The 15157-nt window shown below is 39.7% G+C and overlaps 1 protein-coding gene across 1 annotated transcript in view; it reads right to left on the bottom strand.

Annotated features, from left to right (window-relative positions):
- The window catches only part of slc8a1b (solute carrier family 8 member 1b), a 189704-nt gene that overhangs the window by 44147 nt on the left and 130400 nt on the right, over positions 1-15157 (bottom strand). Inside the window, exon 5 of the mRNA XM_042501705.1 lies at positions 8809-8915. Coding sequence (XP_042357639.1) covers positions 8809-8915 — 107 coding nt within the window. The remainder of the gene's footprint in view (positions 1-8808; positions 8916-15157) is intronic.

A 15157-nucleotide genomic window follows, 5' to 3' on the forward strand; every position in this document is an offset into this window, starting at 1 on the left:
CCCACTGCCATTTTTTCAGCGAGGACAGTGCCATAAAAAGCAGTTGTTGTTACTGAGACACTGTTGCTTTCCAGCAGGGATCGTGCTCCCAAAACTGGGTTTTTAGGGACCACTTGCTGTGTTTCCACCAGGGATTGTGACAAGAAAAGCGATTCATTTTTTACAGAGACATTGCTTGTTTCCAGCTGGGATTGTGACACCAAAAGTGGATATTTACACCAAAACATTATCAGACCACAGTGTTCTAAAAACATGAAGATATCTAAAGTTTAACATATCTGCTATATCATCACATCCAAATGTAATGCATCCATGGTTTGCAGAAACCTACAATGCCGACATTTATTCTGGTGATTGGGTTGGTTTATATGGAACAACAACAGAAACTTTGTTTGACAGAAGTGCTGCCCATTTCCTTTTTTAAATCTACATTATCTGCTAAGTTACAAAATGTTAATACTGAATGCATCAGCAGACAATTTACTGTGATTCACTTAGAATATATCACATTTATTTGCCTACACTATCCGCTAGTGGCAATTACAAGATTACTAAATGGATTTTTTTTAATTATGTTTAGGCTACAAAAGCACTTTGGGAGATGAAGATCATGGCCAAAGAAAAAAAGAGGAAGAGGAATGAATAGGTGGTGGAGAGTGTGGTTTGGAAGATAGGAGGAACAAGTTACACTTTAACAACCCAATTGCCAGAAAAACGTTGGCATTGTTTCTGCAAACCAAGGGTCGATTACGTTTGCACGTTATTTTGTAGTGGATACGTTGAAATCTTACATTTCAACAACATTGTGGTTAATGTGTTGTTAGGTATAGGCATAAAAAAAACTTAATTATGGTTAGGTAAAGTTTATGAACTGGCTTGAAATATCATGTTTCGGGGGCAGAATCTCTGTAAAAATAACTGCTTTTAGTGGCGCTAACTTCTCTATAAAAATGGTGATGGGTCGCTACAAAAAAAAGTCAGATTTGGTGTTTCATAAGCAGCTGGAAACACTGCAATGACTTACTAAATCTCAGCTGGTTTTGCTGGGTTTTTTTGGCCTAAACAGTGATTTGCCGCCTAGCAGACACCTCTTTTAGGTGACACACCTTACCCCAATCCCTGCACCTCCTGATGACAAAATCAGCTCACTTTAGAAACGTTGATATGATATGTACAAAATGTACAAATGGATTACAGACACGTTTTCTTTTGACTACTGTGCTGAGTTTACAGGAGACTGATGAGCAGAAACAAAAGAGGAAGAAGCTGAGGTTAGAAAACGATGTTGATGAGAAGGATGACCTGCAAAGCCTTGAGTTGATGAATCTATTGTCTCTTCTGTGCCATCACCTCTTTGTTTATTTACACTTTTACGGTTAAAATAATGAATTTAACTGATAATGAATGAATGAACAAAACAATAACGACATCATTTTCCAATGATCGTCCATCATTACTAATGTAAATGTTATTCTCTTGAAGCTGCACATTATTGTAATAAAAACTTGAATAAATTCATTTGCATTGTTTGGTGATTTGCTCTGTTTAATGACAGACTTAATGACACTGGTTCAACACCAAGCACCTCATTAAAATGTATTACTAATATTGTTTACCACTGCACACATTATGACAGAGGGTTCAGCGGCTTTGTACATTATGGAGATTTAATGTAATGTATACACTAATGATTAAGTTAAATATAGTGAGACCTCGGTGAGCACACACACACACGAACTGGCATGAGATACAGATAATCATGTCTCCAATTAATTATGTTGTTTTGGCACATGTCGTAATTAATTCCAGGGTAAATAATAACGTTATGTAGTATTGCATAACCTAACACCCACATATACAGTACACACACACACACACACACACACACACACATAGAGGGCAGAGAAAGGATTAGAGGAGGATTAGAGGAGGACATTGCCGTCAGATACAATGTAGCTATATGTATACACACATAGGAACATACAGTATGTGTGTGTGGTGCATATGAGCTGTCACATGTCGCGATGTATGTTTCTCTATGACGTGTGTGTCAGTGCATGCTTGTGTGTGTTTGTGTGTATGAGGACATGGGGTCATCACCCTCTGCAGGGTGCGTGTGTTTTCAGCTGGTTTCGCTCTTAGCGCTGTTTCTTCCTCACGCTGCACTTTCTCCCCACTCAAGTGAGTGACAGAGGTTCACCGGCTGCAGTGAACTCTCCTCTGCCTCCCGCTGTCCTGAGGCTCCTCATAAACCTGCAATATCACAGGGTCATGTGGAAACTTCTGAAGCCTCCAGTGAAAAAACTACAGCTTTTACCTCCACGAAAAAAAGATATCTTCTACATCAAAGATGCAATCGCCCAGAACACTTTCAGAGGTGTCAAAGATGCATTTTCATTCTTTTAAGGGATATTTCACACTAAAATAAAGGAGAGTTTATAGAGTGTTGGAGATATCTGCCTTCTCTCCAATGCAATGGAACTAGATGGCAGTCAGCTTGTGGTGGGCAAAGCGCCAAAAACAAAAAAAGAAACTTCAGAAATCATGTTCCAGTTACTCAAGATAACCTGTAGACCTTGTTATTTCATGTAGAAACTATTTTCTCTTCTACTCAACAACACCTGCCAAACATAATACAAGCGTGCATTGACTGATGGACGAGAGGCTCATGCTCTTTTTATCAGGACATGATGCAGAAATGTATGGCTTCCTCCACAGCTGTGCCGGCTGAACTGTATTGTAAGCTAGCTCAGGTAAGCTAGTAGATGCACGCTTCCTTCTGCACAGTAATACAGTTGGTGGGTGTGCTTCTGTAGAAAGAAAATAGTTCCTACATTAAAACTGCTCACAACAAGGTCTGTGGAATATCTTCAGTAGTATCTTGAGCTGTTTCTTTCTGCCAAACTACACGTGCAAAATGTATTACTGTGCAGATGCGTTGCTCAGCCAGGAAGGATGCCATTAATGTTGACATCTCGCACTTTCAGGAGCATGAGCTTCTCATCGGTGAGTAGATGCATGCTTCCTTCTGTGCAGTGAGACTGTTGGTGGGTGCAGACAACAACGTCTGCAGGAAGCCTTACATTTTTGCATCCTGCGATGTCACGAGCATTAGCCTCTCGTCCATGAGTTGATACACACTTCCTTTTGCATTATACAGCTCAATAGAGAGAAAATAGTTCCTACATGAAACTGCTCACAACAAGGTCTGTGAATTATCTTGAGTAACATGGTCAGAATTTCTGTGAAGAGACACTACTTTTTTTTAGAGATTTTTAGAGATGTATTTTTGTTGGAGCTTTGGTTGCCATCTAGTTTCGTTACATTGGATAGAAACCAGACATCTCTTTGGCCGATATCTCCAACATTCGGCAGCTCACATTAAAACAATCTTGATTGGTAAAAGGCACTATAGGTAAGAGAAACAATATGTATTTTTGATTTGGGGGCTGAACTGTCCCTTTAAAGAAGACAAATCCATTCTCCCTGAGCCCAACAACACTGTTAGGCGACTGGATATTTGTGCAAATATTAAACCTCTGGCTCCACCTGCACAAACAAACCAAAGCAGGATACAAGTTCACACCTGCTCTCTGGAGGCTGTTGAAAGACGATCTAAGGACGTGACAAAAAACTCAGCCAGAAATAGAGGAGGATGAAAAAGGTTAATGGAAAAGTAAATCACAAGCCTTTTCATCTCTCCTCTACGAATGAGAAGCTGCTGAATTATTTGTTGGGAAGCAGATTTGGATGGAAAGATCGGTAGAGTTTACTTTAAAAGGATACAGACGCTATAATGCTTGGACCAATTTACGATGGAAGTAACGGTGTTGGAGCTAAAGCCAAAGTAAATCACTGTTTACAGCTGATTTTTTAAAATGTGTTTTCATCCAATTTATAGGTAAGATGACTAAGAGCCCAGATGGCAGGACACTTGACACATTCGTTTGAAAAGAAATGAAGCTTTTAAAAGCTGTCAAAGTACTTTTCAGTAAGGCAGTGAACTCTCTACCTGCTTACTCTGTAAAAGTCACTCTGGATAATGGAAATGTAAATTTTAAGCTGCACGATATCTCATAAACAGCAGCAGTCCTTGACTGTCCATTCGGCGCTGCTACCGCTAAAAGCCTCGCTACTCTATCACATCTCTCCAGTTCTCCGTAAAAGTCAAACAGCTACAAGAGGAATGACTGAACTACATTGTTTCCCTCCCCATCTTCCCATGTGTAGCTCCTCATATCAACATAGCAGATGTCAGATCTGGAGCTTGTTTAGTCACCACATTAATCCTGTCAACTTCTGTTGCTTACAGCGAAATAAAGCAACGAAAATGAAACAACAACAACAAAAAAAGGAAAAGAATACACTGCTTTTATCTTCGGCTCAGAGGCAGTTCACTTATGAAGCACCGGTTTGATAGAAGATGAAACGGGACCTTACTGGATTCCAATAAGAAAAGCTGACTCTGTTCTCTCTCTCATACACTCTCTGAATGCTAACGCTGTTTAAGGCACAATTCACACATTAATCAACATTAGTGAGTGAACGTGCCTGTTCGCCTGGGTTTTCAGCTGCTGCCTCTGGGGCAGGATGCTTAAGAGCCTGTTTGAAACATGTGAGGTTGTGCCAAAATGTATTGGGAAAATCAATTTTAGGTGCCAGAGTCTCTGTGTGTGAGAAGAGTTCATTTACAGAGAGCCTTTGTAAACAATATTACAGAACAAGGGAGAGAAAAAACATGCAAAACCAAATCTCAGCCCTGCCACTCAACACAGTCATTATGTCTCTGCTATATGAGGCAAATATGTAATATAGACTAAATATATCAGTCCAATGGTAAAAATGTATGTGAAAGTAGGCTGAAGGCAGATTTGTAGGGCTGTGGGATATGACGAAATATATCCTCTGATGAGTCTATCGTTTGATGTTAGGCTGTATCATTTATTTCGTTTACGTACGTTTGAATTTACGTTTAAATGGAAAAAACAAATCAAAGACATGGAATGACAGCAGTACTTCTGTGCAAGTTTTTAATACCCCCACCTTAGCAGTATTTTTACTTTAAACTATCGACCATAGGAATACTGCAAAACCTTCTGACCATGAGTATGTATTTATATTTATAAGAATCAATGTCTTTTCAAATATAGGTCCCTAAAGTGAAATCTTATCAAGTGGGGGTCCATGATCTAATATGTATCAATCTCGGCATCTTTCACAAGAAAAAGTTTGAGATCCACTACTCTATGATGATTTAAAAATCTATTGATTATAACTAAAAATATTTTTAAAAGACTTCTACTGATAATATAGTTTCTTGGATTAAAAAATGAGTGTTGAGCCAAAGTCAAAAATCACTCCAATAATTTCTCCAAAACGACTGCTGAAAGCTACAGGGCGCCAACTGCTGGACAAAGTTCAAAGAGCTGCACATTTATTTATTTTTTACCCTAATAAAAGACTCACAAACGCAGACACACACAAAAAGCGCACAATGGTAAGTATGTGTGCATACACACAGAGTCATAGGCCAAGGCCATAAAGATCTGTGCAGGGCTAATTTAGCACAGAGAGAGAACCAGCACATCAGCTCATAAAACACACTCATTAAACACACAAACCCACTGCAGCCCCGAAACTGTGTGTGTGCGTCTCTGCATCCCGGAGGTGTGCTTGATCTCCTGACTGTGATAACGTGATATCCAGCCCTCGTCTTTGATCCCCTCATCACTATAAACACTGCTGATGCCTGGTAAACACACGGTGCCATTAACACACTGATAGCACCGCTGTGTCTGACTCTGTGTGTGTATGTGTGTGTGTGTGTGTGTGTGTGTGTGTATGTGACAGAGATAGATCTACTTTTAATGAATGTACCCAGCAGAGTTTGAGGGCACAAAACTGTCTTTAGACCACACTGCGGTGGGCTGATTTACCTCAAATCACATCCTGTTTCCACCTCATGCATTTAGTCTCGGTTTAAACATTACTAATCTCTTTCTTTTTAACCTAATTTGGTTACAAGTTATTATCAAGTGACTGCTATGCACAGATTTGTTTGTGTGTGTCTGTGTTTGTCAGTAAATAGCAGGTGGAAAATCGTTTATAACTCTATATTACATTAGAGGGTAATAGAAAAGGAGGGAGACGAGTAGCTCAAATGACATAACAAATGAACACAGTGGAAAACACATGCACAGATGTAGCATGTGACCGAGGACACACAACCACATGTAAAACCATACACACTTATTCGCACATCTTAAACCATAATCACTTCTTAATTGCATCAATTTATACCATTTATCTGACAAGGATGTGTTACATAATGCTGTAATGTGACCATTAGCCACAGTAACAGGTTGTTTTAATGGCCTCCCTGAGAGCAAAAGCTTTGTTTGTTATGTTATTCATCTGAGACTGAAGACAGTGACACCTTTTAATCAAAAATACTATTTTTTTCTTACCTGTAGTGCTATTAAATAATCTTGATTTTTTTGGTGCAAGTTGCTGAATGTTAGAGATACCGGCTGCACAGATGTCTGCTTTCTTGCCAATATAATGGAACTCGATGGCGCTGGGTTAGTGGAGTTTAAATCGGCAAAAAATACATTTGAAAAACTCAACAGCAATGTCTCCTTCCAAGGTCTGTGGATTATCTCGAGTAACTGGGTCATGATTTCTGGGAAGACACATTGTTGTTGAGTTCATCAGTTCAGTATTTTTGGGGTGCTTTGAGCACCACAACCTGAGTGCCATCTAGTTTGATTACATTGGAGAGAAGGCAGACATCTCTACAGCCAATACCTAACACACGGTGACTCACTCCTAAAATTTAAAAAAAAAGAAAAAGAAAAGAAGTTTACTTTTGATTTTGGGTTGAACAGTCCCTTAAACTCTATGTCTCTTTATGTTATGATTTGGGATGTATTTCTCCCTTATCTCTGCTGACGTCTTCTGGTTGGATGATTATGAAAGACCTGTGGTGTATTTTTTCTGACAGATTTTATTTGGGAGAGGAGATAAAATCCTTTGTTTACAAACCGTCACTGTCCCGTGAGAACCGTGTTTCTCCAAAATATCAACATTTCATGAGCTTAATTGTTGTCAGCTTTGTGACAGCCATTTTTTTAGATAACCAAATTGAGATTTTTAAAGGTTTATTTAGCTCAGGAGGCAGGGTGGTTATTTTACCCTGTGAAAGATGACAAGCTTCAGGTTTCGGATGCTGTTTTTACTGAACCTTGTGTTTTATTTGATATTTTTCCATACATAGGTTACTTCAAAAGAAACTAGTTCTGACTGATGCAAGTGCTGATGATATTGTATAAAACTCACAATACCCATAACTCCCTTGGTAATAGCATCAGTTTTTCTCATAATAAAAATGTTTTGGTCTAATGCTATCTGCCTAACAGTCTGCGTCAACGCTGTGCTGTGGGTGTTTATTTTGTCTCATGGAAGTCATAAAGTTAAATCTTTGACTTAGAGGCATTCTTTGGTGGGATTATGGGAACAAATTCACATTATATTCATTCTCAAAGTGAACACCCTCTTGGATATTACCACTATATGTCTGTTTTTGTGGCAATAATACATAATCCAGCGGTATTAAGGGAGCAGTGACATTTTCAAACACCAGCAGAGATCTCAAAGGATGAAAAGCTTTTGGCTGGATGAGAGAGCAGGGTGGAGGAAAAGGAAAGGAGGAGAAAGGAGAGGACAGGTGTGATTCCCAGTTCTCTGTGAAAACCTCTGAGGAGAAGCAGAGGAGGAAAAGTAGAAAAAAGTTAGACATAACTGAGAGGTACAGAGGGGAGCAGCAGAGTCGCTTCTGTGTGTTCAACATGAATCCCAAATCAACAGGCCTGTTAAAATATCAGCGATTAGGGAGCAGCTCTGCGTTTTGTCACTTTCAAAATGCGGCATAAGTGCAACCGATGCTTTGATTTTACTCCTTGTCGCGTTGCCAGGTATAAAGTGCTTTATTTGCCCTGCCAACTTTAAAGTGCTCTTGTCTGGACTATCGTATTAGGCTTTGCATAAAGTTAATATGATGCAAATTGCACAAAGTCCACTGAGACAAATATCACACCTACTCTGTGATGTCCTCTAACCGGTAATGTCCTTACTGTCTCTTTTCTTTGCCTTCATTTTTGGCACTTTACAGAGATCGCTTGTCAAACAGTGTGCACGTGGCTGTTTTTTTCTGTCGACAACACAGCAGCTGTGTTAGCAAATCTGTCATGAACTGACAACAGTGTCAATTAATACTGTGTGTTTTATCAATAAGTGATGAGCACTAAACTTTGCAATTGGCCTGTTGATTCAGGATTCCCCAAAACCTCATAAAGTGCATTCTCAGTGCCGATTGGCTGTCACACCTGTCCGGTCCTTCCCGCTGCGTCTCCATTCGGGGGTTTCAAGCACAACGTAGAAGGAGGACTGCTTATTGTACTCCTCCCGGTCTAAGATCCTAATGGTTATGCTCTTCCTGTATGGGACACACACGTACACACACACATAGAGGGAGGTGGTGAACGCATGCGTGGTAAACAAACAACATGGCAAGGTATGTACACAAAACAAAAACACACACACACACACACACACACACACACACATACAAGGTGGAGTGGTGAGATGAGGTGATCTGCTGCATGTTCACTGTCACAGAGAGGACACATCAGGAGGTATGAGGTAGAGAAAACTCCTCCTGTGTGCCTCCATTCGTTGAGAACATGCAACCTCGGCAATGTGGCGGACACTCTGGGGTCGAGGGGTTCAGAGGCCACGCCCCTTCCTGACCTTTGGTGTCGTTGCTCTCCACCAGGCGAGGCTCTCCGATCTCAACGTAGAAGGCTTTGTTCTTCTCGTACTCCTCGTCGTCGATTATTTTCACCTTGATGGTTTTACTGAGGAGGGGGAGGAGGAAGGGGAGGAAGGAAGAGAGGAGGAGAAGGGAAGAAGAGAAGGAAGAAAAGTCAGGAAAGGACAGGCTGGAAACTGGAAGAGGAAACAGAAAACAAGCAGCATTTGGTTTTCCCACAAGCATCTAAAGCTCGATACCTCCAACAGCGTCTAGTTACATGAGATCCCAACTGGTGGGTCACAGGTCATTTCTAAATGGACCTGGAGTGACTCATGAATGTGTCAAGTTTGTAAAAACATACTTTATTTTGAAGTATGGATCTAAGGACTTTGGTAAGGGCCTCACTTATCCTGCCAACCTTTTTTACAGTCCAGAAACTATTTTATTGCCCTGTTTTTGGTATTATTTAGCCTAATAACGTGGTGTTCCTTTGCAGAGTTTTGATGTCACCGGTCTTGAAGCAATAATGTGCACTTTTTTGGTTACAATGGTTTTTATTTATTAAAGTAATTTCACTTTATTCTCGCAATACATGTTGTTACATTTTGTGAAATAAAACTGAAAATGTGGTAATATATCTGATGTGTGGACCTTGAACTAATGACTGAGGAGAAATCTGGACTCTGTGGCTGCATCTGCTGGGATCCACTGGTTTAGGTAACTTTAAATATTCTTCAGGCTTTTTTAAAACTGACAAAATGTTGTATTTCTACCTCATCTTACCACAACATCTGATGCTGGATTAATCTCGTATTGTGTCGCAGCGGCTCACATTGGTCTGACAAGATTGATCTGATAAACTCTTCCCTCTGCCAGCCTGCGGTCCTGATCAAAGTTCATTTCAATCTTCCGCTCCAGCCTGATATCAGCTTTTAAAAAACCTTTGTCACTTGAATGCTAAAAGCTAAATTGAGTCTGGCAGTGGCTGCAGAGTTGAGCAACTCTATTAGTCAATCTGGCAGGTGAACAATCATGAATCACGATGATGAATTTGGCTCGTGCAATCAAGAAGCTTTTAGGATCAAGTGGCAGGTTTCCAATTTTTGTATTTTACACATGAATTGCTTTCTACTAAAAAAACATTATTTGACACTATAATTAAAGACAGTGGTAATTGTTGATGTCTGAATGTGTATAATTTTTAAATGTGCACTTTCTACATTTATAAATCAAAAGATGCTGATGGGGAAACCAGGACAATTCACAGTCAATTCAGCCAATCAATGCACTTGATTTACATTAAAATCTCCAATAAAGGGTTGCAGTTAAAGGACACGATATCCAGCGTATAAGTAATAACTAAAAAATGTTTCTTTAGCAAATTAGTGGTGGATTATTTGCAAATTTCTGGCTGAATTCAAAGTGAACTAACATACTGCAGTCTTCAAAGTTGAACAGCATATAAAGTGAGAAATCTGAGACATTCGAGGAATAAGAAACCATTCAAGGCCAGATACAATGACAAGAGGGCGTGAGTAGGAAAAATAACAATGAAGAGGGAAGGAATATTTTTAACAGTGGGAAATGTCTGCTGCTGCAATTAACACCTGCAGTTAACACCTACAACAAGACAAAGTAAAGATACCAATCTAGCCAGCTCTGGTTTGTGATTTAAGGCGAGAAAAACAGCTCAGAAATCAGCACGATGAGTACATGCCAATACGCCACAATTGAAACCGCACACATAAGCAACATAACCTTTTTGTTCAAGAACATGCTAAAACATATTTCAACAATCTGCCACACAAAGGCTCAGACTGGCCATCACACAAATCTGGCAAATGCCAACTGGGCCAGCCCACCTTGTGGACCAGAAAGCCACCAACAGCAATGCAAGAAAAAATGTAGGAACAAAAAGAAAGAAAAAACAGCCAACTGCGACACACTTAATGTTGGAACAACCCATTTAATCAGGGTAACAGAGTCCAGATATTGTCAGTATCACCACAAGTACAGTGGTACCATCCATCGTCATCTCTTCAAGAGACACAGTTCATCATGTAATCTCAGAGGTCAGGTGGGAATTAAATTAAAGACAAAAATAGCCGAGTAAGTGAATAAAATTACAAATTACATGAATAGGAGGAGCTAAAAATTGAGACAAAAAAAGTACTCGAGACCGATGCTGCAAAGTATTTTTTTTCTTTTTAATATGTGTGTGTGTGTCTGTATCTACATATGTGTGCATACATTATGTGTGTGTGGATACATGTAGGTATTATTGACTGCCCTTTTTTTAAATTTACATCATTACTACTATCACAAATGTAGTGACTCAAATAATCTTTGGACAAAATTTTCTCCACAAAGCAGTGTCAAACACAATTACAGTTGATCTCCCTACTTTGATTTTTTTCTGTATGCCATTAACTTGTACTCATCCCTACTCCCTTATCTGTATGCCATCCCTGTGTCTTTGTTATTGCAAATAACAAAGTGTTTGTAACTGAAACAGTTCTTGAAGAGGAATCACTCATGTAATCATGAGTGAGCTGCTGATTTATGTATATGATTATTGATTATGGTTGGTGTATTAAATTAAAGTGTTTCAAATCATGTTGGTAAAGTACATGTATTTCTTTTTAAAGGTCCATCTAAGGACAGGCATTGTAAATTAGCTTAGGCTATAAATGCTGTAGTATGTAGCATCACTTTTATGTTATGTACTCCTTACTATACAAATAAACATGAAATAAATAAATTAACAATAGTGGCAGTAATAACAATAATAACTAGAGGGTCAATACAGGTGATACAGGCGAAAACAGAGGAGGTTTGTATGTTTGCATGTTTAAAAACAGTAATTAACTGGCCTGTTAACTTTAACAGCCTTCTGCAGATGACCAAAGATGAGCCAATGATTTCTTTCTCTTTAGTTTTCACCCATACTTAAACCGCCAAGTGTTGCTCCTTTTCTTGACCGACCAAATGCTCCAGTAAGACTCAGCAGAGTGTGTGTGACTGTGTGTGTGTGTGTTTATTGTGGCACTTGGCCTCCGTCATGTTTGGCAGCGAAGCTAATATCTGAGGTCACAGGGCAATGGAGCGGGACTCAGAGTGTGTGTATGCAGTATGTGTGTCAGGGAGTGAGTGCTTGCTTGTGGGCGTATTTGTGATTGTGTGTGTTTATCTGTGTTTCCAGTCTGGAACAAAACCGGTATACTGATCCAAATCCACTACAGGCAAAAACAAAGACATCTGAGAGAATACTCATAATCTGGCCTATAGGGTGTGAAATGGGAATGAACGCACACACACACACACACACTCTTATATAAGCCCTTATCTCTGATCACAGGCCTGCAACCTGTTTTTAGTCCTTAGTCGTCATTGTGTTAGCAGCATTATATTCGTCTTATCGCATTATATACAGTCTGCACTGATGTAAAAAGTATTCAGAAAGTTTAATCTATGTAAAAGCAGCAATATCACTCTAAATTCCAAGAAATACAGAAGTATTATTAGCTTTGTGTGCTTAAGGTTTAAAAGTAAAAGTACTTATTGAGCAGTATGACCGCAGTAGAATCCAGTATTATCAGAAATCAGTGATGTCAAATAAATAACAATCAACACCATTTCTGCGTGACTACTGTTTAAAGATTCATAGTCAAACACGGTGGTCTGACTTATCTGATGGTTCTGCTTTGCTTACTTTAAGTACTATGTTTCTTTGCTACAGCGTCTCTAATAAACCAAATCCACCGACACGTGAGTTAGGGAATATACTGCTGCGGACTGCAGCTGCAGCAAAAAGTATTTCAGCCATCCCAAAAAAAAATCAATATCAGTCTAAGTGTACACCAGATTCTGAATGTTTTCCATGCTTTAGCTTACAAACTATCTGATAAAGGCAACGGTAGAGGAATGGTAATGGTTTGAGGTAACTGCTTTAGTTTCAGTTGGAGAGGGCCGTCTGATGGCAAGGCAAAGCAGTAAAAATATTCCAAATATAGTATACGCTTAAACTGATATTAATTTCTCTAGATGGATATTTTTTCTGTGGATAAAAACTAATAAAATGAGGCAGTGTTTGCTCAGTGTCATTTCATTTTATGCATGTGACTCTGGGGGTTTCCACCCATTACTGTAAACAAACATTCGACCTTTAGCTGCAAAATTATAGTTGGTGGTTTAATGAACAAAACTTGTCTCTGATTTAATATAAACTAGCATAAAATGGAAATGCTCAAGTAAAGTACAACTACCTATAAAGTGCATGAATAAATCTACGCTGTACTTCGTCTGCCCTGTCTCCTAAAGGTAGCATCGGAGACTGTTAATAAACCAAACGGCCCAATTTAGATTAATTTCCTGTATTTGTGTTGCATGGGTTTCGCCACTGCCCTGCACGTTTATGAGACTAGCAGCAGCCTTGAGTCTGTTCATGCAATGGAAAAAATGAACAAGAATAGTTAGTGAAGTAAATACTGGACCTATTTGCCACAAGCCCCAGCCCTTCTGAATACTTGACTTTGCATTATTATCATTTTTTACATAATTTTTATAATTAACATTTAACCAAAATCACAATATTTCCGCTGTCAAGCTCCTGCACTTTAACCTCTTTGCAAATCTTTTGTGGTACATGAATGTAGTGTTTCGTTACCTGAAATAAACTTCTCTGAACATAATTCAGTTAACATTGCCACAACAATGTATTTGAGAAAGCAGTTAAATAACATCCTACCACTTCCTACCACCAACACCTTAAACATCCACAGCAAAGCTCATTGATGACAGAAGACATGAAGCCGCCAACTAATCCTCTAATTAATCACAAGAGCATCACAGGTTTACCTGCCAGCTGCACAATACCGACACAATAGAGGGTAAACCATCAAAATATCAAATGCAAACACCGACGCACACACGCAAATGTCAGGGTTTAACTCATTACACTGGAGGGATTAGTCCATTTATCACTGTCCTGTAACAGCAGACGGAGAGTTTTCCCCCTCTGGCCCAGAGAGGCTCATGACCAACAGGCTGTCACTTAGCACTCACACTTAAAAACTCTCCCCCGCCTCAAGGTGGAGCCCTTGAGCAAGGCACACTACCTCCCAGCTGATGGAGTGGAGAGGCTCAAAGAAGAGCAATGTTTACATTCCCACTGGGAATATAACCGCTGCTCCGACTACTTCAATTAATACAAGGCTTATTAGTGCTGGCTGCCGCCGTCTCTCTGTCTGTTTAACATTCATATGAGGTAAACAAAGTCTGTGTTTCACTTTGATTTGCCAACTTGTTGATTGGCTCCTTCTCTTCTATGTTCACCTCTTTATTTTGCAACCGCATTGCTATCAAAGACCTCATTAAAAGTGCGCAGCATCTTCCACAGCAGTTGAAACAAATACACAGATGGACCGAAAGCAGCACTAGTCCCATGTGAACAGGATTTTGGACTGCATTTCACTGAAAGAAAACAATAACATTTCTGTGAAATTAGCAACAGATCGAATGTTTTTGTATCATTAACCTAATCTCTCAAGCCTCCGTAAAACGTTTTACCAGTGACGACTATCTGACTTGCATCAGAGGAAACTTAAATGACTCGTTCTCTGGAAAGAGGATAAAAATTGTGATTTAACTCTCCATATATTACCATAAAATGAGCAAATGAACAGAAACAGACTGGGGGACTCCTTTTTTCCCCACTTCAGGAATGATGACTCCTCTGTTGAAGCTGGCAAACCTCACAGATGACCAACTTGCTGGAAATACACAAACACATGCATGCACGCACACGCGCGCGCACACACACACACATGCACATCCTTGTGCAGTCCAACATATCGAGCCAGCACACTGATGCAGATATAACTCATCCACAATGAGCCGGATTTAACGTCTTTATCTGCAATCTTTTTTCTTGTTTTGCATATAAACACACACTCCAATCCACGAACACACACACGCACTTCCCTCCACTTGACAAACATGCTGGCTGTACAGTACGCTGTCCCATTGCCATGGCAACCCAGTGTTTGGGCAACCAACAGGGGTGGGGAAGATTGTTTCCAGACCAATGATGTGTGTGTGTGTACTGACAAGTGAGTGTGTGTTGAGAGAGAGAAAGAGGTCACATAGTGTACACACACTTCCCTGATTTGTGTGTGTGTGTGTGTGTAATAATGTGTGTAAGGAAGACTTTGATATTAGACAGTGGCCTTTATGTTTGCAGTAAGTTGTGCCTCTTTGTGTGTCTGCATTTGATCACGTTAAACCTCAAACTGTGTATACAGTGATGACAGTGTGAACAAATGCTACTCCCTGTGAGTGTGTGTG

Source organism: Plectropomus leopardus, chromosome 15 (genome assembly GCF_008729295.1).
Source record: "Plectropomus leopardus isolate mb chromosome 15, YSFRI_Pleo_2.0, whole genome shotgun sequence".
Taxonomy (NCBI): Eukaryota; Metazoa; Chordata; class Actinopteri; order Perciformes; family Serranidae; genus Plectropomus; species Plectropomus leopardus.